Source organism: Mesitornis unicolor, unplaced genomic scaffold (genome assembly GCF_000695765.1).
Source record: "Mesitornis unicolor isolate BGI_N332 unplaced genomic scaffold, ASM69576v1 scaffold38135, whole genome shotgun sequence".
NCBI classification, from domain to species: Eukaryota; Metazoa; Chordata; class Aves; order Mesitornithiformes; family Mesitornithidae; genus Mesitornis; species Mesitornis unicolor.
The window spans coordinates 10,317-34,392 of NW_010186891.1; the positions used below are offsets into that span (position 1 = coordinate 10,317).

Here is a 24,076-nt window from a genome sequence, read left to right on the forward strand (position 1 = left end):
TTAAAAAAGAAAAGGCCAAAAAAGAGGCAATCTGATCACTCCTTATAAAAGTGAAAACAGCAACTCAATTTTTAAAGCATTGCGAACAAAAGACTATAGCCCATCTATCATTCACATACGGATTCATGTAATGATTCTTCAATTAGAATTATTATCTATACAGCAGCTGAAGACTGAGAACTGCTGATACACTGCAGATGAGAACATTTGCTAGTCTCTGGGCTCCAGCCTTTCCTAAAAAATGATGATCGCACAATATAGATTGCTCGGTTTATATGTGTATTAAGCTGCAATGCCAGCATTTACATTTGCAACATTACAATTTTGCTTTCTTAGGCTCAAGAGAATTTGCTGCATCTGGTGGATTTTATTTGCTTTGTATCTTAGGCAATCGTTACGAACGAAGTGTGAATAGGCAGTATTATTGCTCAAATGGCCCTTCCTTTTGTTCATTATCCCAGATACTACAAAAGTAGTAAACTAAGAGTGTGCCTGTGAGATGGGTCATTCGGTGTCAGTTTGCTTGCACTATATTATCCCAGCGCTATTTTTGTAAGGCACGTCCATCTGCTCCTTCATTTCTTTCACCTATATAGATCCAGAAAGCATAAGATGTAATAGCAGAGGCAAAGAAAAGCATCTCACAGAACAGTTACAGCTGCCATAAGGGAGGAAAATCACTCTGGCAATTCAGACATATTGCAATGCAGCAATATGGGGGTCCCTGCCTACCCACGCACCCTGCCCCGCTGCCAAAGTTTACTGTCTGCAGAAGCAGGTATCCATAGCATATACGTTCTGCAGAAGCAGAACAGGAAATGTGCTGGCTCTGCAGCCACTGCTCCTCATACCTGCAGTGCTCAAACACTCCCCAGTCCCAGTATCTGTTAACACACTATGAACTGCGGTTGCTGCCAAGCAGGCAGATACTTTGCTACCTCTGCTACAAGGCAGTAACTTTCGACAGAGCAGCAGCCTAGGTAGCAAGAATGGCAACCTCCTAAACATCTCTTTCTGAATCCTCAGCTCTTCTGGAATATTTTGGTTCCTTGCCCATTCCTATTTCATGGCTGGTAACCACATGCTGTGACCTAGAAGATGATAGAGATAAATAGTACCCATGAGACAGCTGTACTAAATGGGTTTCTGTTCTTGGTGTTTCTACTAAGGATTCTTCCTGTCTGAACCCCAGGTATGTCCTGAAGGCCAGACAGCCTTCCTGGATGTCTCACTAGCAACATGGATGCTGGAGACAGCAAATTGGCTCTAGCAGATTTTTGAGGTATGTGGAAGCCTTTAGTGACATGTGCCTATGTAGAGATTAGGAAAAGGGCTGCACAGGTAATTAAGAAGCATCTTATTTCACTGTACAATATTTGAAAGATCTTCATAGAAGGCAAATGTTGTTCTGTTTCACTCTGCATAGTCTGGCAAACCTATGCCCATGCTATTGCCATCTCTCACAGTACTACTTTCAGTGGGTGAGACCTGCCACAGCCATGAAATCTCCCCATATCCATTATAGGAAGGAAATGAAAACTCTGCTCATGGGTGGATGTTCCAATATTGTTTCACTACTTTATTACAGATATTAGTGAATACAGAATAAGTGATTTATACTCTTCCTTGAAAAATACTTTTTATCATCTACTGAATCTTCTGTTTCAAATATGCTGTAAATAACCAAGTCTTCTCCATTTCCTTGAAAGTATACTGCCATTTGAATTACTTAAAATTCAATTTTATTTATAGTGACATTATATAATGTTTCTGTCTCTAAAAAATTAATACTAATTAAAACTGAAGACAAGCAAACAAAACTACAATCTGGTACAACAGCTTACCAAAGTAATGTAACACAGATATTTAGTTCAAGAGTTTATACATCATGGTAGGGCACATTCCTCAAAATATTTTACATTTCCTGACTTCAGGTGGCATCACTAAGATCTGTGAAGAACTTTGTTGTCATAATTTTTTTTTTAAATTAAAGCTATCATCTTAGATGTTGGGGTTTTTTAAGTAAAAGAAATGTTTAAAAGGTCAAAATCAAAACAAACCACTTAATTGTTTCCCTAAATATTTGTTTATAGAGATTTGTTGAAATGTTCAGCTTTGATTTCAAATGGGAATCATTTCAAAGACAGGAAAAGCACTACCTGAGAAAGCAGTTCAATCTATAGTAGAAGTGAGTGAATTATTTGCAGCAGACAATTTATTACAAGACCATAAAAGGCAGAGATGTCTTCCTCTCAGAGAAGGCAACTGCTGTTCACTTTATTCAGTTTCAGGATATTACTCATCAAATGCTTATTTTAGCTGCTACCATGCAGCTCCCTAAGCTCTTGTAACAGTAGTTCTAATGTTCGCATTCTGTGACTAGTCATCTAAATCAATAGTTTATACTCATTCAGGCCCAGCACAGCAATACTGAAAACCAGGAAGAAAGGTATCACTAAGGCCTCGTGGTTTTCACTGGCTGCTCCAATATACTGAATACTGAGGCAGTGAGCTTTGGCTCCCAAGCTTGCAGAAGAGCTTTACTGACTGGAAAAACTGAGGTACAGAATGCTCTCAATAAAATAATTTTTAAAAAAAAGGAAAAAAGAAAATAAATGTACATCTCCTCTAGTCACAAGGACTCATGGTCATGTCATATTACATTTCTCTTAGGATGTGTTTGTACAGCAAATAGCAACTGTGGCTGTAGTCTGGGGAGCCATACCGTCACAAGCTTTAATCAATCTAACGTGTACTGTAGCACTCACAACGCAGAAGCAGCACTTCAATTTAAGCTGCAGATACAATGGACCTCACTAAGTGAGAGCACCTTCGTGATGATTAGCACACTCTTAACTGCTGCATATTAACATCACCTCTTGGATCAATTCATCTGGACATGCTGGACAGACAATCCTTTCAAATGGACCACTATTTTGATTCAGCAGTTTACAGTGGGCTCCGAAGGATGCATGTTTCAGATCCCACCACACAACATAGCTAGAATATTTCCTGACATTTAGAACTTGTTAGTTGTTATGTCCCAAGTATTACTACATTACAGACAGACAAGAAAACATCTTTGAACGTCAGACTCAGAGTGAACAGTAAATGACATAAAAACTACATACAATGTTGCAACTGCATTTAAGAATAATTAACTAAAAGTTTTGCAAGCTACAGCACTGTCACTCTGGCAATGTGGAACCTTTGTTTCAGGAACAGACTCTGAATCTATTGTTTGCTTAATGAATTCAAATCAGCAACTGCACACAGCCAGAGAAGCAAAAGGGCCAATGGCAAGAGACACTTCAGAAACAGAACTCTATAAATTTTAACAACAATGGACTAAAAATACCAAAAGACCTGCAGATCTCACTGGTTCTTGAAACCACTGCATTAATCCCACAAGGCATTCCTCCTTTTCAGTGAGTCTCTGACCTGATCATCCTACCAAAGAAAAGATGAAATAGAAAAAAGAAAAGAAGAAAAAAGGAAAAAAAGATGACTGTACCTCCCTACAACTTCTTGCTTTCACTACTAAAACTCCTTTGGGTTGCTGAACTATGCAAATGTTCCCAAGAGCTGAGTACTGACACAATATGAGGTATTCTAGGGTTTTCTTTGCCACTGAGGGCTGCTTTGTTCTAGGCAGTTCTTGAGAGGTAAGAACACCTGAATGCACTGCTATTCCAACTCTATCATTTCCCCATGCAGTTTTAACATTGTATGTAGTAAGGGCTAACCCAACACTTACATAAATCTTAGAAAAAAAAAAATGAAAAGTGTCAAGTATGCTGATGAGAAACAGATATTTTGAGAGCAATGAAACGTTTCTTGCTGAACGGGTTATACCTAGGAATGAATTCCATCACTGCCACAGAAAATCTTGTTAATCAAAAACACGTGAATAAGCATTCTGAGATTTGCTGAACACTGGTCCAAATAGTCACCCACAGACTGAAAGGCCGGCTCAAGGTCTTCATGAATGTAAAGCTTTACTTTGGCAGATATTAAGTACATTCCTATGCTGCAAAAAACTTGTGTCTGACCTTCTGCCTTCAAGAGAGTATCAGCTACTGTTTTTAAAGCTGAATTTCACCCAAGATTTTTATATTGTTGTTTTCAGATCAGGAATAAATTTTCTGCACTGCAGATTCGCAATGCTAACTCAATACAAACCTGACATACTTCAAACAGCGCATCTTCCTGTGTTACTAAAGCTGTATCTTCTAGTCTTCAAGATGTTCTGTGCCTGTATTCGAATTACTTTTTTCATTTACACTTTCTTCTTTCTTTGTTTCTTTTCTAGAAGTCTTCAAACACTTATCGAGTCTTCTTAGGAATACATCTACATCTTCCTTTTTAATCCCAATTGCTGAGGCAGCATTGAGGTAAGCACAGGGATAGTCATTTGTATGTGACATAAAGCCTTTAAAAGTGTAGTTATTCACGGTTTGTACAGACCCACAGGGAACAACCCTGAAACAAACAGAATCGTGATTCAGTTAAAGATGCCTGGGATATTTTATGTGTAAATGTGTTCATCATAGGGTATCACAAGTTCATATACAATGTAATATCTGTTAACTCCAAACAAATTAATGTAAGCAAGCTTAGATCGGAAATTCTCCCAGTTAGCGCCCAAGCATCACTGTGAGGGACAGCAAATCCTGAATTAGCTCAAGCCTGTGTGCATACATGTATGTCCCTTCCCCTCTTCAGTTAAATTAAGGTCTTTACTACTGACATTTATGAACTCCCCAGTGTGAGGGGAAAAGACATCTGCAGAAAACTTTCCTATTCCATAACAACTTTTAAATATCTGACCTGCTCTGCCTCCTTAGGCAACCTGTGACCCTGACCTCCCCAGGATCACCATACTGACGGAAGCCTTAGTGCATACATCTGCTTGGCATAGTGTGCTGCAGTTCAAAACGCCTGGGTTCAAGTGATTCAAAGGGTACAGGAGGCCAGCTTCCTCCCAGCCGTTCCTCTCTACTGCATCTCCCTCTTCCCCCATCCTGTGATGTTAATCTCATATTCATTCTCTCCTTGTAGTGGATACTTTTTGCCACAGCTTTTCCCTCTTCCTCATACTAAGAACCTCTACCTATTACAACCTATTTCTCAGCACTTTCAATACATACTCATTCCCTGATAAATCAAGACTCTAACCCTCATCCTTGTTAAAGGAACAACTCACCTTGTGGCTACAGTTAAAGCCTACACAAGTAGTTAACACCAATCAATTGAAAAGAATTTACTACCTCTATAGAGAGACTCCCTGCAGTTCATAAAAGAGACTGGATTCAGACAAATACCACTAGGATTAGCAGATCCTTCTGCTGTCCAAGTGCTCTAAACACAGGTTATGCAAAAAGTGAAGCAGGGAGCTGCTATTCATACCACTGACATTCAGCACAAGCATAATATTCAAAATCTGTTGAAATGCTGGGTAAAACAGTGTATATACTACAAAATAATTCCTTGCTTATGTAAAAAAAAAGGAACAACCTTCACCTTATGTGTCAGACAAAGAATGGGAGAGTTTTAGCTTCAAAAATTGAACCTCTAGAATAATTTCAGCCAAAGGTGGCTGAAATTGCAGGACAGGGCAAGGTTAGAACAAGCAAATGAAAAAAAAAATCTAACTATCATACAGATAGATTTACTGTCATTCATCTGTGCAGGATGTGGAATAATCCAAGCTACTGAACCATACCTTCTGATGTGGAAACATTCAGCTCTGCTACAAAAAAATGACATTAAGTCTATGGCAGAAGTTAGCATGGCAGCAGTAATATTCAGATTAAGGACTCCTGCCAAAACAGATTTTAAATCATTATCTTCTTTTAAAAGGTTTAAACCAAAATAATTACAAAATATTTGGCTTGCATTTTCATGTACCAGTCTCTCCAAGATTAAATTTAGCTCAGACTGGCCTAGGTTGTAGATTCAATTTTTATTTTTATTTTTAAACACAATTAGTTTCAGAAAGCAGGATTTTCTTCTGTATGACAAAAAATTATGTAGAGTATTAAAAGCTTATTCCCCTGACATCCATCACAACCATATCTGTGCTGCAATAAATGAAACAAAGATCTTCCCTAAGTAGCTTACAACTTAACTATAAGATCAGACAGCAGCTGGAAACTAAATGAAACCAAGGGGTACTAGAGAATAATGACACTAAATTAAGCGGGCATTGAGTATCTATTTAGCCTAGCAAAGCTAACAAAGGAGGCCTCATCGCTAACTCAGGCAGGTCGACACTATTAGTAGATAACATGGATGAAGAAGGGTGTATTACTCTCCAACTCATTATTGTCAGACTGTAATCTGTAATCACGAGACAACTGGTACAAAACAAATATGATAGGATTTCGTAAAATAAGTACTAATGCAATCCTCAGATTTTTCGAATTCATAGCATCCTCACCTTGCTCCAGAAACCTGTCTTGTGAAAAGCATAGATCCAAGTTGAGTAACAGCAGCATCATTATTTTCATCTAGATTCTTCAGTGACATGGCTAAAGTAACAAAGGGTCAGGTTAAAACTATCGCAAAGCTGCTTTTTCTCCACAGAATCACCAGAGAGGACAAGCTGTTTTGCAACAAAAAAAATCTAGCCAAATAGTTGTGTTCAGATACAAAAAAAAAAAGGAAATATGAATATTACATTTCATAATTTTCAATTTTCCCACAAGCTGGCATAGATTACTTCCTTGGTTAGACTGTACGTAAGGCAGATTCTGCACAGGTAGGCAATAGCACTTTGGTGCGCACCAGAATTTTTGGTTAGAACAAATATCTTGCGTAGGAATTACATAACCTTTTTTACAGCACTATAAGATGATGAGTAAAATAATTATACCCTAATTTATTTTTAAATCTAATTACTCGTAAAGTATTACCACACGCTAACATCTTCTGCCTGCCTTGGTTACAATAAATGAGTACATTGGACAGGAGTAATTTTGTAAAAAAAATAAAGGGCCCAAGTCACTACTCTTACTTTTATAGTAGGTTATCTTATTGGGTTCAATGGTTTTGTATCAACCTAAGAACAATTTAATGGAGTGCAGTGAACAATGTTTAATATATAGGAACTGTATGTGAAAGTACACTATGAATGCACAGTATATTAGATCTTGGGGTTTTTTTTAAAGATAAAAACCAACAATTACCTAAGGAAATGGGATTATGTGGTGTGTCTAACAGTCTCTCATTGTGGTTGTCTGCCAGCTTCTTCAGCTCACTTGAAAGATAGGAAAACATCTCCTGGAAAAAAAATAGATGCAGTATTTTTTGTTATTAGCTATCAAACAGAGAAAATAGTACCTGTTTCACAAAACTGTTAAGTCTCCATTATCTCCTACAGGTGCCCAGCTGATCATCTTTTCTTGTGTACCAAATAACTGGACCAGACAACTCCCCAAAATCATCCTATAAAGGAAGAGCTCCATTTCCTAAACACTGCTTTTCCCCCTCAAGCTGGTACAAAGCTATCCATCTGGTCTAATAGATGTGCTTGGGATGTCACTCAGTCTCTCTCTGGCCCTGAAAACCAGGGAGACAAAATCTTGATGAGATTCCCACTGCACAGCAGGTCTTACCCCAGCCCACTCCTGCAAGAGCTTCCCCCCACCCTACCACCCTGAGCCGCAGATAATGAACTGTTACCATCACAGATGGTCACGTTATGGCTCTTTACTTGGCTTTCTCTCTATTAAAACATTCCAGACTAAAACTAGTGCATTTTGCTACCATGCATCACACAATCACAACCACCACTAGTGCACAGTTTTCTTTTTCTGTATGAGAATGGCAATACAGTCTCTCCAGGAGCAGCCTGCGAGCACCCATTTGAATGTATTTTGTTTGACACAATATATACTCTCCTGAATACTCAGCTCTATTGTGCAGCCAGCCCTCTGCCTGGAACCAGCCCCTCCTGTTCAAGCCCACTAAAAGAATGGAGATAACATCAATTAGATTGCACCTTTCTAGTGAAAGTGTCATAAAACCAAGATTCATAAATGTTTTGGCTCAGATACAAGTCACACTGCACATAAAAGGTTGCTTCTCTTACTTCATCCCTATTTTATTTCCTCCCTTTTCCCCCAGTAGGAATCTATGATAATTGCTCGTGGTCTTCCTCAGTTTAGTATCTTCCTCTTCACGTATCAGCTCAAAACACTCAGGGACAGAGTGAGAATAAACACCATTCTTCTTATTGTATCCTTTGGCTTCTTTTCCATCCTTTTAAATGTTTAGTCTCTCATAAAACCTAGCAAAAGGTACAGATATTGGGTAGTCTTTTGAAAAGATACTAAACATCAGATTTTTCCTCTTTCTGGCTATAAAGATTGTGCTGCTCATCTACTTCAACATGACTGCCTGTTTCAGCATCCTCATCAATTTCTGGGCCTGACAAGTGATTTTTCATTCTTTAAATAGAGTTGCCTTTTCTGTTTCAGGACCAGTATATCCTGCTCTGACCTGTGCACCCTGACAGATACAAATTATAGCTCGTGATCAAAATTATGGTTTTGAGCAGAACCTCCCAAAGGTCTTATGAAACCAAAGGAGCTTTGTGGTAGCTAAGTCAGAAGAATGTTACAGCTGCTTTTCTTAAACCATTGCAGTAAACCCAGTCTCATTTCATGAGTGCCCAAATGAAAGCGGCTCCTGACCTGTTCTTCCTAATACCATACAAAGAATTCAGCCAAAGAGGAAAAAGTACCATGTCTATATGAATTAGGCTAATGATTCAACTATCAACAAGACCATAAGGCTTCTGTAATACGTGAAACAACAACAAAAATTTTGGGAGGTATCTATAGTTAATTATAAGAACTTGAAATTTGTGAAAAATCATTCCTATTTTTCAGAGGCATTTGTAAATCCAGTGATTTTATGGTTTCAATTCATCAGACTTTATTTACAGTTCACTTGCAGAAGCTGAAAGACATTTATGTTTCAAATGTTCAGACCCTCTTGCCTGCCTTCTGGTCCCTCACTGAATATAAACACATTATTTTCTTGTTACTTGCTTTCCACAATGAGCATCACCAATGTGTTAGCCATTTTATTAGTATTTCTTTGGAATCCGAATAGTAAGTTAATCTGTGCTCCCTCTGCTGGCTATTTACTTCTACAACCAAAGCAAAGTATTACAGAAGCATACATAAATTGTGTCTACTATGGAGATATCATTGGTGAAATCAGTACCCAAAAAAACTTGTACTGGAATAGGCAGAAATCCCCAAGTAACTCATTGCTGTGTGTGGTAACTAGGGAATTCTCTATTGCATCTCTGAGAGTATTAATTGATGAAAGGACTGCAAGTTGGTATAACCAGGTACCCGTTGTATAAATTAGATTAAATTAAATTAAAATATTAAATACCTAGGTTATTAGATAAGCCTTTACATATACAAGATTTTGTTGAAACAAGGGAGAATGGAAAGATGGCAAAAAAATATCCAAGTATGTACTTTTATCAGTTTGACAGAAGCTACCTGAACGCAAATTCAGAATTTCTTATTTTTATGAACAACCACTATTTTACATCTTTCCATTGGAAGCCCTCTAGGCATTTTACAGCTTCAGAAGTTAAGCAGTTTGTTGCAAAACAGATGAAAGGCCTTTCCAAAGAAAAGGAAAAAAGCAGCATTTTTCTGAGGTCAAATCTATAACCGACCTCTATTATGAAATATTTCTGTTATGTGGAAAATTTATAAGCACCCTAAGCAGTTATATTCAAATGAGCTCTTACATAATTGATTTTCTGTGGTAGGCACTCAAGTTTTCTCCAAAAAAGCTATTATGCTAAAGTTATATTGAACAACCCAAGCACTAAATGTCAGTTAAGTTTCATTATTTCATTCACTCTTTCTCCTTAGAAACTTATCTCAAACCTCAACAGGCTAGTGAAATGAACACTAAATTATATGAAAACATCTCACACTTCTTCTGATCTCTCTAGCACCTAAACTGATAAAATACCTAAAAAAAATTATGGAGAACAAGTCAACAAGGGCGTATGCATCAAATGTGCCAAATGATTCAATTATTTGAACAAAATGGGTCCTTCCACATAAATATACAAACGTATTTTCAAGGTGTTTTGTAACAACTATTAAAAATATTTGAATCATACAGTATTTACATTATAAAACTATTTTTTTAACAGAACCTACACCGATATGGGTGACTCCTCATTTGTTGCTCCAGTGTGATAGGCACTGTTGTTATCCCAAATAAAAATAAGTAGAGGGAAACATAAGGAAAAAGCCGGTAACTCCAGAGAAAAAGCAGAAAATGGAGGTACTAAATATGGCATTAGTACCACATAAGGTGACAGAGAGGCTGTCTTGACCTTGACATCAGGCTCCTTGTGGGTCATACCTCTCCAATATATGCTTTGGGGACACGCACCTCTTTGAAGTTTCCCTTCATACTTGGCACTTGTTAACTACACAACATCATTTAAGATAATGATTACATTCAGTTAAACTATCTTGCCTCCTGTCACTCTAAAATTTGGATATGGTTCCACATATTTCACATGAGGAAAATCTTGCAACATCCCCACACATCTGACAAACTACAGGGTAGCAAACTGACCAGACAAAAAAAAAAACAGTGGAGTAACAAATGTCTGTCTTGTTGTAAGAATATTTTATTTTTTTACATTTTTAATATTCGGCATTAAACTGTTTTTCTCTTATTCTTAAATTCAGTAGTAGAGCAATAAGTAGAGCAGCAATATAAGCTCACATTGAACTGTACAAATAATTTATTCCTATCAGAATAATTACATAAATGATAAACCATGAAACATAAATCCAGTATTTTACTGAATTGTAAAAACCAAACATTTTCCTCCAACTCAGTGTGATTTTAAATATTTTAGATAGATACTCCATAAGGCTGTAAAAATTACTCCAGTTAATCACTTTTAGAAAGTATATGGACAGATGGATGCAGATATAAGGAAGCTCCATCATGTCCCAAGTAACACAGAAATACATTTAGGAGAACCACAATTATCTTGATTGTTAAATTGTTAAGAGAAGTCTAATGAGGAAATCCATAACTGCTGAAAAAAATAAAATGGAGCCATCACCTCTTCAATAATACCAGTATAATAATTAGTTAAATGGATTAAATGGACCACATTGGACAATGGTTAACAGGTATTAAACCTCTTATGTAGGGTCCCAAATGTAAACCCTGAATGCAAGGTCCTTGCTCTCCATCAATTCTGAGGTGACAACTGAAGTTCACTGTTTCTGCTGCTACACAGAGTAACCACCGCATTCGCTACATGTGGCCCGGTTCAGACACACACATACATGAAAATAGAGAGTTTTAAGCCCTGGCAATGCAGAATATGGGACACAACATAACCTGTACTGAGGAAATCAAAGGAGTTGCTACAAAACCATAACCTTTACATAGTGAGTTCTTTAAAAGCAAAGGTATTAACAAATTTGATTATGGATCAGCTGTCATTATCTGCATTAAAAAAGCACCTAGAATCCCCCTACTGAGACTGGAAAACCACTGTTCTAAACACCACATAAACATATAAAAAGGAATACTGAAAATTCAGAACAAGTGAGAAAACATTACTGTTGATGGTCATCTTTCATCCTTTCTCTGGAAACATCAAAGCTAAACACGACTGTTGAAAGCATTCCTTATTAAGCTTTTGCATATGGGCACCTTTATTCAGACACGTGGACAGCATATATGTGTTACTCTCTTGCTCTTCTGTCCTCGTGAAACATCCACTGCACCACTTTACTCCTTCACGGTCTCATACTCTTAGACAACTGCACACTCCATAACTGCCAGCTTGTCAGAAAATCCCACCCCATGCACATGCTCCTCTCCCTCCCATAACCTCTTTCCTTCCTATATTAAACAGTTCATCTGTGTAAAAGAAAAACTGGGCAAACTATTTTTTTCCTTGGTTGTGCGAGATTAATCTCTTCTCAGTAATATTCTGGTCTTTCTGGCTTGAACTCAAATAACCTGAAGTAAAACCCACATGAATAAGGATAAGGTAAAAAGAGAAAGAAAAAAAAAAAAACTTGAAGTTTTTTATAGCTGACTTTTTGTGTGAGTAGGTGTAGCTCCACTGATATAGAAAGGTATACTCAATGTCAGGCTATAAATAGCTCCTGCTGGGAGCCTAATAGCTCTGGCTCTGCTTTCATAGAGCACAGGCAATAAACTATCACTATTACATTTTTACAATTCAGGAACAAACAGATTTAAGCAAAAAAGGTTTCTATTTCTACAGCAAATCCAATAAAAGAAACATATTTATGCCATTTATAAGGCTGTGTTTATAGAGTATATTCACATTTGAAATAAAAAGACTTGAAGTTGTAGAAATACAATGCTTTATTCACTTTAGAATTCTACTTCCAAGAAAAAGATATGGTTCAAAATATACAGCTATTCATTAAGACATTTTATTTATTAAAGAATTATTACTTATGACATGGAGAATATTTATACTAACCATCATTTATCTGCTACTAGTGTAAATCTAACATCAAAATCAGGTTTGCAGAAGACGTGATAAATTCACTTGAGATTCTTTTGGAGATGAGAGTGAAGGGGGAAGAAGTACAATTTGCTTTTAATAAAGACAAAAACCATAGGTGGCAATATGTACAACAGTCCAGAATAAAATGCTAGAAACTATTGCAATAGTGGCAAAAGTGGTAACAGTTTTCAGTGTTTCACAAGCTATGTTTTCAGTTTAGTTGCACTTCTTAGTCACTGCAAGGCCGCTAAGCTGGTTTGGTTTTCTATAGTCTAGCTATTCCTATGGGATCTCAGTTCCAGTACAGAATTTCTGGATGCCTCTACAAGCAGCCAGAAACAAGTGCTAGCACCCAGCACTACTGCCCTGCCTGGTATTCAGAGTCATCAGCAAGTGGTCAGCAAGAAACAATTGGAATGTAGTTTCTAAATAAAATAACGGAACAGATCACATATGATTTAAAACTATTAACTTAACAGTACTTAATGCACAGCATTTCCTTACCTAAAACCCCCTACAAAAGGAATCCTCTGTGTTTATATATAAAGATAGCAAAATCAGGCTTGTATTATGTCCAGAACTAAGGACAAGTCAAGATGTACAGGTTCCAGCCTTAGACCCCTTGAATGTTTGTGCAATGCAGTTATACCCAACATAAAGCCCATAGTCAGTAAGAGGCAAAGAAGAAACCTGCCTCTGTATCTTGATGAATATCTTAAATTACAGTATTCTTCTCTTTTTGTGGTCATGGACAGTATTTATAACCTAACCTGTGATTCTCCAGAGGATGTGGTACATAAACATTTAATTAAACACTATCATAGCACAAGGGCACAATAGGGCCAAACAAAGAACAGCAGAGACCTCTGTGTTACCTCCGAGTGTCTGATCTCATGCTTCTGTCCTAGAAGCAGTGCGACCATGATAACACAGCACAGTACCTCTCAGATTAAGCTTTTGTGAGTAAAATTGTACTGTATTAGTCACATTTGAGAAAAATGAACAAGAACACTGTGCAGTTTTGCAACAAGAGTCTGCTAACAGCTGACTTCAAGAAAGTGCTGCTTGCCAAAACGCTTACCTTTCTCTCTTTCAGTAACTGTTTGTAGCCACTGGCACCTAGAGACAGAAGTGTAATGAGGACATCTAAGGAAGGAGATGCAGATGCTCTTCCTGAAAAAAAAACGAACCAAAACAACAAACAACAAAAAACCAGGTTAAATGGTAAAAAAATATTTTTTCTGTGAAAGAAAGCTGATAATCAAGTCTTATGGATGAAATCAGTTCATGCACTAGTTACCTGGATACATTTTGCTGATCTCCTGAATGAAGGACTCATTGAAGCCAGCAATGATAGCACCACCTACTGGAACCATAAAATTTTTGTCCAAGCTCTGAACAAAAGCATCTATTCTGCCTACTCGAGCACCCTTTGTCAAAAGGAAACAAAACAAAATCCACAGCATACATCAGGAAAAAGCAGATATGTGACAGCATCATAATCACACCACCATATAATTGAAATACAATTCCTGAAACTCTCAGATGTTTTATTTGTGATGAAAAATTAAAAATTATACTATTACCTTTTCTTATAATTGCTCACTATTATTACCACTGTCCGCTTACACAGTACCTTACAAATTCCTATTTTGCTAAGATTCAAAATATTGATTTTAGACCCTGCAGGTCTACGTGTAGCTTATTTTCAACAACAACCAAAAAGAAAACCCTTGGAATTGAATGGGACTTACGCAGTTAAAGCTGTTCAGGTTCTCAAAGTAAAGGACTACAAGTTAATGCTTCATTAGAAAAGATGCTTTTTCTTGATATATGTGTAAAACTGCATTAAAACAACTGAGTTTGACACTACTCCTTCTTATAAGGCTGCTTGCAAAATCAAGATCCAGGAAACTTCCTATAGCAGATTTCCCTACTTCCCAGAAAACAAAATGTCCTTATTTGTAGCCACTCAGATTTTCTTAAAGGAAAAAATGTAGATTACACAGCACATCTTCAATTTGAGTAACATGCTACTGTGAACTGAACAATTAAAGAGTATACAGCGTAACAAAACCTGAAAAGCATATTAGAAATCATTTATACTAAAGTATATTCATATACATACACATTAAAGTAATATGAACTAAAACGAAGAAATAGAAACAGAGTTAATACCTATGGCAAAAAGAGTAAAAAAGTGGATCCAACTAAACCACAGTTATTATTTTTATGTTTTAATAGCTTAGTGCATAGGAGATAGGAAAAAGCACTAAGTTTGTCAGTTTTTGATGTGGAGATGAATGCCAGCAGCTATCATTGACAGGAGACCACCGAAGAAAAAACGCAACAAATGAAATGGTCTCAAAAGCTCTTTCCTGTGATACTCTTGCAAGTTCTGTTCACACTGTGCTCAGCATGAACATATTCCTAAGTATTCTTTAATAACTACTTTCTCATAGACAGTACATTTTCTATTACAGTAAATAAATTTGGTAAATAAATCTAAAGCAAATCAGAGCTCAAATGTATACATTTGCATAACCAAAGAACAAACAAACCCTAAACAACTATCAAGAAACCAAGAAAAAAACACAGAAACAAACACAGTAACAGTTGTATTTGTAGCTTTGTAGTCTGAAAAGATTATCATTAGATGCATTTCATGCAGTAAAGCTCAGCAATTCCACAGCCCCTTCCATGTTAGCATTCCACTAAACTTGTGCACGTTAAATACAATAAACATGTACCAAGTACACTACAAATAAAGCATATGCCATTTTCTGTTTCACACATCACTTCAAGTTTTGCCAATTTTCTTCAGTCTCTCAAGATTTAGAAGTGCCAACATGACATTCCAGTCATAATTATAGATCAAGTTCATCTGTGCCCAGTTTATAACAATTTTTTTTTATAATTAGAAGACATTACCAGCATATTTGGAATTCATAATAGTTCAGGATCCACTGAATCCTTATAAAAAAATGTCCACATATTTGTTTTTATATAGGCAAGAGAGAGAAAAGAGAAACAATGATGAAACAGTGCGCTTACATTGCAATGAGCAAAAATGCAAGAATTCTAAGTTTCATAGCTGATCTTAGATATTAAGCAACATCCTCTTAAAACTAAACAGAAACAGAAATTAACCTTTTTTGAACATAACATTGAACTTAACCTAGTTTCCTCAGCGGTTCTCTGTGCCAACAACACTTTAACAGTGACAACATCTATCAAGTGTTACTGTAGAATCTTGTACCTTCAATTAAAATCTCTCAGTCTGCTGAAGGCTTAATCCCTATTCAAGTATGATCCATTATTGTATTTTTAGTCAGCAAGTTTAGGAAATATTTTAATAAAGCTTATAACGACATTTTTCCAGTATGAAAGCCACTTGAACATAAACAAAACCTAAAAAATTTTTGGTTTATTACATAAAAAGCACATAATAGAAATTACCAATATTATTTTTAAGCTATATTTTTCTGCTCCATTTTCTTTTGTTCAAAGTGTTCAAATATCAGACATGCATGGGATTAGTCTCAAAGCTGTAAAAACATCTGATAAAATTTGCTAGTGTTGTCTATATTCAGAGATTTACTTACACTTGTTAAAAAAATTATTACTGGAAATGCATAGCTCCTACCTGCTGGATAAGATGCATACATTTTGAAGACTGAACTCCATACGCATTGTTGACAATATGGGGAATGTCATAATTAGCACAAATAACAGCCAGTTCCTCCAGCCTATGAGCATAAAATCGTAATTTAGAGAAGCACTGATAACTGTAACTTATGTTACAAATCAGACCATTAGAAGACTGAAAGGTCTACAAGGAGGTCAGAATGAGAAAAGAAACTTCTTTGGTTACTACCTCAAGGAAGCACTTGTCACCTTAAGCTACAAAGGTTAAGAAGAAAATTCTGTTAGTTTTCACGTATACTTCAAATTGTTGACTTGAGCTGAAGTTTTTCATGCTTCACTTAAAGTTCTGTCCGGAAAGCAGTAAATAGATCCCAAGTAATTCTACTTCAGATATAAGTATTGCTTTGTATTACTTCAATGATAACTAACAGAGCTTTAGATACTCATACTTTTTTCATTTTTTTCTAATATTCAACATGAAAATGACGTAATAGAAGTTTCAAGATATGCCTTGGGAATCAAAAGCATCATGTAACAGGAAGTTTTTACGTGCTACTGTTTATTTCAAAGGACTAATATTTCAGCTCTTTGGCTGAAATCTCACTTGCCTATCTCAGTTAAACTGATTCTTAGAGAAGATATTCTTCAAAGGAATGGAGAGCCCTAAAATGTCTGAATGTAGAGAGCAACAAATTTAAAACTTTGTTCAAGCGTTTACTTGGAAATAAAAACAATTCTTCACTTGCCTTTAGAAATCCCTAAAATCACAGTGACCTCAGCCTGGATTGATTTCTCAGTCAAACTAGGATCTAAGTCATTTTGGTTAAGGGCCTTCAGCATTTTAAACGCACAAGTATTAATATCCTTTTTTGAAGCACTACAATCATGCTCTATTTAAAAAAAAAAGCCTCTTGATTTTCCACAAACTTGTGAATACATTTTAGAAATAAAATCTATTTTAAAAAAATAAAGTAAAATATGATAATTTAAAGTGATGATAAAGGTAGTATTATTTTTTTAAAAGTCAGAAAACTCTAAACTTCCAATGCATTTTTACTCTATCTCCTTCTGTACAGCCTCTCACTGTAATTTACTGACATTCATATAAAATGTGACAGAGTAAGAAAACATTTTCCAAGAGGTGACATTCCTTTGCATTCTATTTCTATTACATTGCCTAGTGTCGTTCTGTAACGCAAAATTCAGCTGCAAACCTCAGATTAAATTTTCTGAACCTCAATCCTTAAGAAAACATCATCATTGCCATATTATTCCTAAAGAAATCACAAGCATTTAATGATTAGGAAACACCAGTAGTAAAATGTACATACTGATCTTTTGCATTCAAGATATTCGTCAGGAGCTGCATGTCAAATAATTTTTCACATTTATCAACATCCTGAATCTTGAACCATGTAACATTAACAGAATATTTCAGAAAACATAAGACTACACAGGGGAAAGTTTTTGCCTTCTGATCTGCTGATCTTAATCAGACTCATGCCTCCCCTTCCACACAGATGCAAAGGAAAACAGCTCCCCTCTTACAGGCTTTTCAAGTGCAGGTAGAGAATTTCACCAAACTGGAAACACAGAGGGTGTACTGCTATGTATGTTTGTCTTTCTTACCTCCTGAGACTTAACGGAGCAATAAGCTACCTTCTATAAGTACTGAAAACAGAAAAGTCTCTTTACTTTCCTAAAAACATTCTGTTGAATAATTAGATCCATATTACAATACAGGATGAGGGTGCTACAGTTTGGAAAGAATATGTGATTATGCAAGGGAAGCACACAGTTACACACAGCACTTGTCTGCTGCCAAGGCTCAAAACACACCGTTAAAAGTACTGCTAGTCATATTAGAAAAATTAAGCATTAATGTAAGTTTCACTACTACTCGAGTTCTTAGAAGTCACAAATAGGACTTGCAGAAGTAATTTCCAATTTATTCTTTCTTTCTCTCCTGCTCGTGAAAAGTTCATAAAAAGAAAGCTTTGCTCTTTCTTCTAATATTAATGAAAGCCAAGTAGAGAAACTGAAAGACACTTTCGCTCTCCCCCATTAGTTCTCTGTTAAATACTGTAGTTTTAGAGACAACTCACAGCAACAGCAGGTAAAAGACTGAGAACTGATGTCTGAGGAAGGAGGTTAATACACTAGTGAATCATTCCCATAAAGTTAAACAATACTTCCAGGGAAAGCTATAGGTGCACACACATAAAACTCTCACCCTGAGCTTTTAACAACTCTAAGCCACTTAAAATTCTAAAACACAACCACCACAGCTAAAAAAAGTCTTACAAATGCAAGATATTTAAAAATAGACATTTAAAATGGCGCCCACCAGAAATGCTGTATGGGATTTTCCTTCCTGTAGGAAGATGAATGTTATGGCCTTCACTAGCTGACAGTATCCTTTAAACAGAAAGTGCATTCAAATCCTCCTATATCTGCGGTATATCATACCACAGTGCCACTACCTAATAATTCATCTCTTAGTTGCAGAGGACAAAACAATCACATGTCAAAAAGAGGAGGTAGATAAGGAAAAGATTCATTTACCCAAGCTATAAAATAGACCATTCAATTTTGATAGCTGTGATTTAAGTTAGCCAATAAATCTGCAAGTCAACTTCAAGCAATGTTCATACTATTCTGACAGAATTGTACGGTTTTAACTTCCCTCTAGCAACTGGGCTAACCTATGATAAATACTGCTTTTTTGCTTTTTTTTAAGGTAGGAAACAAGAGCAAAACATATATTTACTTGCCATGTTTCAGAGTCACTGCAAATATGCAACTAAAGTTTCCAGATAACAAAGTAATTTAACAAAAAAAAGCATGCACTGCAGAGGAACTGTTAACATAAGTCTTTAAAATTTTGTGATAAATTAAAAACAATTAAAGTGGAAAAACTGAGACACTACATTTGAAACCATGTAAAAATAGATATTTTACTAGTATCTTATACTTCAGTGTGCTACATAAAAGCCCGTAAAATATACCTGTTCAATTGTAAAACGTAATGAATTTGCTTATTGATGTTATTTTCGTAAGCAAATAAAGCAAGCAGGTTTTGTGAGTAACAGAGGTGCTCATTTTGGACAAATGACTCAATATACCAAGTATGTCAGCCACCTCTATTCCATTTTCAGATTGAGAAGTTTTTCAAACATTTCATAACGAAGCTACACATTGAAATAATGTCTCAGATACTCTTATTTCCCACCCATAACTGCAACGTTCATCTCAGTTTGAGCTAATGCTTGAATGACATCTCTGCAGCAACTACGGAAGTTATGTACATCGACACATAATATTAGGAAAGAATGCAATGCAAAGTATTTCAAGCTTCTTTTAATGGTGATTTAACAGCTGGAAATTATATGAAGTAGCATCATGCAATCAGGCAGCAAATGTTCAAATCAAGATAAGCTACAGCAGGGCAAATCATATGTTATACAGCACATCTGCCCTAGATGCTTCCAAGAGTTTCCTTATACCAGTATATCTTAATTAGCCCTATAAACATCAGTATAATACAGGAAAGAGTAACTCAAGCAAAAAAATTAAATTTAGCTGCAGCTTTTTTTTTAAACTGCATTAACAGCCTAGGAAAATTCATCACTGGCTAAAGAAAAAGAGTAGAAAAGCCAACAGTAATATTAAAATATGGCATTAACTATGGAATGACATTTCCTGGACTATGTTGCTATGAAAGTCTACTTTTACCACTTTTCTGAAATAAGAAAACCACTGCCAAAATGGCATTCATTTCACCACACAAGATCATCTCTAACCTCAGTTATATGACAGAAGGAAAAACTTTTCCATTATTCTCATTTTTAAAATATACTTTTCTTAAAGTGCAACATTGTTTCAACCTGCCATTTTCCTACAGCAAGGGGAATAAAGTGTCGTTACTAATTGTTGGCAGTAATTAAGCAATTTTAGGAAGATGGACATTTAAAACATGGTGGTTCTGTTTGGGTTTTTTTTGGTTTTAGTGTTTGTTTCTTTTCCCCAGTAACAAGTAACACAGACTACTACAAAGACTACTTACCTATCAGGTACCCTTGGAGCAAAGCAAGATGTTGTAGAATGCACACAAAGAATATTTTCAGCACCAAGAGCCTTGACTTTAGCCTCCACTGCTTCGATGTCGGTCCGTAGCTCATCGCCTTCTAACACATTTTCTATCACCACAGGCTCAAAGCCTAACCAAAAAACAAGTGAGATTTGTATCATCAAATCTCAGACTAACTGTAGGTTTTTAGTTCCAGGATGAATCTGAAAAATCTTCTTGCTTCTGTTGCTTTAACAGATCCTTTCAAACTTGGATCAAGAACACAGATACATAAACTGCTTTATTGTACAATGTCTGTATAACTACAGTAATATTCTTGTTAAATACTGGACTCCAGACTAAAGCTTACCTTACATTCTTTGGATGCAACAGCAACAGGTTTGAAAATTGGTTTAAAAACAGATTAACCTCTTCCCTCCCAATTAAAAATAAAGTGTTTGAGTGGCTTTCTTGTAAAACATCAGTATACTAAAACAGCTTCTCTAAAAAAGGATGTCATTATATGTTGCAATGCAATAATGATCATTATGAATTGGCTTTCATCATAAGGCTCTGCCTTATTCAAACTATAAACTTCCAAATTACTTCTTAAAAGATAAATTGTCCACGTCTGACCTAATTTTGAAAGTGAACTTTGTCATATTATAAAATCCTGGCTATTTCCTAAGTCTTTTATTTTTTTCCAGCTTCCAGTCGAACTTTGTATTTAAGATGTACAACATTTGAACCTCATAAGGTTGTTTCTCAAGGACACATATGAAAAATGTTTGAGAAAAGGAAGTTATTCCCTTCTTCTAAGTGCTGGAGTGTCTTGTTTTGGAAAGGGCTACTCAAGACGGATGTCGAAAAACCAGAGGGGTTGCGGTATAGCACACACATCTTAGAAAGGCTGTAAGAAATCCTGAAGAGGCTACAGTGAATATCTAATAGCAGCCCCCCAACCATCTGAAAGGGAATTAGAGAGACAAGAGAGCCAAATTCTCCTTGGTAGGATATAATGAGAGGCAACAGCAACAAATTTTGGCTTGAGAGGTTCAGAACAAACAGCAAGAAAAGCTTTCATTCAGAGGATAGCACAGCACTGGAACTGCTATCCAGAGAGGTTGTGGAATCTCCACCCTCAAAGACTTTCAAGATTCAGCCAGACAAAGGCATGGTTGACCTAACCTAGCACTTAAAAGAGTTTTTTTCTTAAAGAGGGAAGCCTGTCATGGTAGATGCTCAAATTTCTAGCTAATAAATAAATAAATAAGGTTTCGTTCAATAATAAAATACTGGAAACCATATATTCCCTTCCCCATACAGGTGTGGCATGCCAGCAACATCACGCTACCTGAAGTGACTGTTGCTTTCTTAAAAAACAGATTGCATTGAATAGATAGTTGTTAGATATTTAATACCTGCTTCTCTTTTAGTTGATAATTCTTTTAATTATGTGATAGCTATCTTAACTATTCAAAAAACTAACAATCAATTATATTTCCTCACAATCTTCTCCATTATAAATGTAATTTCCTTAGTTTGATGCTCTAAATTGAGCACAATATATTGAAAACACTCCCACTTTTCTTATATATATTCTGTTTGTTCTGATCTGATTCTTTTTAAACCCCTTTGCATCTTACCTGGACAGAATCCAGCCCCTGCTTCCAATTTTTTAGTCATTTTTATCTAATGAGTCTTTTATGCAGAAAATAAATGTGTCCTAGAAACTAGGACCAGAATCTATGCCACCACCTGCAGGTATGTGCACTGAGCTGGAAAATTATGTTCTCCCTTACTTGCCCTTTCCTTGATCCCATGCATCTGTCTGCAAGAAGGAACAGCTTAAGTGCAGGGATAGACTTCTACCCTTAGCTTACTTGTAGTGTGGGAAACAAGGAATTCCATTGGAGAGAAATTAAGGTTTGAACTAAGAAACGCACCAAACTCATTTCCTGCGTGAGCTGAGTGGCATCACAAGATTAAAAACAAATAGGGCAGCTAACACTTCCCATGTTCAAAAAGAATGTGTGATTCAGACAGTTGGTCACCTTGTGAGCACAATTCCTAGGATACGTTAGCTTTCTGCGTAAATCTAAGAGAGATTTGAACCATGAGCCTTGGTTTTACACAAGTCTCAGGACAGCAAATTAGTCATCTAACTCCAAGAGTAAACTCTAACTTCCTTGTTAGTGTTGTGTTCTCTATTGATGACTTTACATACCTCTGTACCTCAGCATACACTTAAGTTTTACAAGGCATTTAGAAGACAACTCACACATGTGATTGCATGTTAGAAATCAGGCGTGTAGAAATAAAGCACTTACACGCATTAGGCCTTTTCTGGATCTTACTGTAAGCATAAAAGTTTATCACTCTGCTAGACGAAGTTTTATATCTGTTAGAAGAACACACTGCGTAATCAGTCAGCTCCTTCTTACCTGCAGTTATCATTGATTTAAAGCAAGATTTCTGGTCTATACGGGGCCAGATAATGTATTTTGCCTTTGGTCTCTTGTGCCGCAATGTTAAAAAACACAGAGTTAGACTCATGCCGGTTGCCATAGGAACCACAAAGCAATTGGTCACTGTCCGGACACCTGCACATAAAAAGCAACCCAATAATTAACATGAGGGATCCATTACATGCCCTCAAAATGAGAGATATTTTCAGATTTACACTTACCAGCCTGCTTTATAATATCCAGAATTACTGAATTAGTAAGTTTGTTCAAAAGGCTAGACCCTGCAGCTTTAGGCTGGACTGCAGAAATATCACCTGACCTTCCGATTCCATGGATCAACCTAAACAAAAAAAGGTTGAAAACACACATCAGGTTTTTTTACATCTCAAAGCAATAATTCTTGCTGACTCAAGAGAATTTGATAAACAATTGTGGAAAATGCTATATTCAATACAACATCACTATCTGCCATGAGTTCCATTCTAACAAAGTACATATATTTGTGTGAAACTGTTATTTTATTCTTTTAACAGTAGATTAACAATGTTCCAGTATGCAAGTAAAAACTGAGAAGACCCATAGTAGCAACACTTTAGCATCTGGCAGGCTTCCTTTTAAGCACACCTCAGCACTTCTCGATGTCTGTTGAATTAGCATTATAAATGCTGATGTGTTCAGACACACAACTCCAAGGAAAACAAAAATCAGTTACCAACAGTGTAGCATACCATAGGCATAGTGGCTCTATGCAGATACTCCCCTGACAAATGCTTCATCTCCACAGGGCAAATAAATAACATACACTGTGACAAAATGTCCTGAAAGACAGTTAAGTTAATCTGCCACTTCGCCTGTCTTTTTCTACATCATCACTTCATCTACCCCATTCTACTATTCAATACTATATATCATGCAATACCATCTCTCTCTGCATTCTGTTTATAAATTATGTTTATAAACTGCACTTATAAATGTTGGACACCATTTAACACCTTTCAGGAGTGGAGGATCCTGAAATTGTTTCTAAAATTTAACCTTACAGAACTAACTTCACCCATGGCTGAAATGCAGCAGCTGCTCAAGTAAGCTAGTAACAATACACATCTATTTATTGCTTTATTTCTGGTTTTGTACTGGGAATAGAGTAAAATGCAGTCTGATGAGTCTATGGAATTCAGAACTTCTTGGAGCTTAGTTTTACATCTTAATTTTTTTCCCCATTTCAAGCTGTAGTTTGAAATCAAAAATAGTTTGATAATTAATTGAAACTTGTATACAATCCTCACTCCATCAAAAATAACTTCTTCCCTCATTCCT

General features: G+C 36.2%; 1 protein-coding gene across 1 annotated transcript in view; it reads right to left on the bottom strand.

The window, feature by feature from the left end:
* Positions 1–4,091: 4,091 nt before the first annotated feature.
* The window catches only part of SEPSECS (Sep (O-phosphoserine) tRNA:Sec (selenocysteine) tRNA synthase), a gene marked incomplete at its 5' end in the record, with an annotated part of 22,756 nt that continues 2,771 nt past the window's right edge, over positions 4,092–24,076 (bottom strand). The window contains 9 exons of the mRNA XM_010185270.1: positions 4,092–4,482; positions 6,443–6,533; positions 7,191–7,284; positions 13,656–13,747; positions 13,875–14,004; positions 16,221–16,323; positions 20,289–20,442; positions 22,736–22,894; positions 22,981–23,099. Of these exons, the coding sequence (XP_010183572.1) occupies positions 4,233–4,482; positions 6,443–6,533; positions 7,191–7,284; positions 13,656–13,747; positions 13,875–14,004; positions 16,221–16,323; positions 20,289–20,442; positions 22,736–22,894; positions 22,981–23,099 (1,192 nt within the window). The remainder of the gene's footprint in view (positions 4,483–6,442; positions 6,534–7,190; positions 7,285–13,655; positions 13,748–13,874; positions 14,005–16,220; positions 16,324–20,288; positions 20,443–22,735; positions 22,895–22,980; positions 23,100–24,076) is intronic.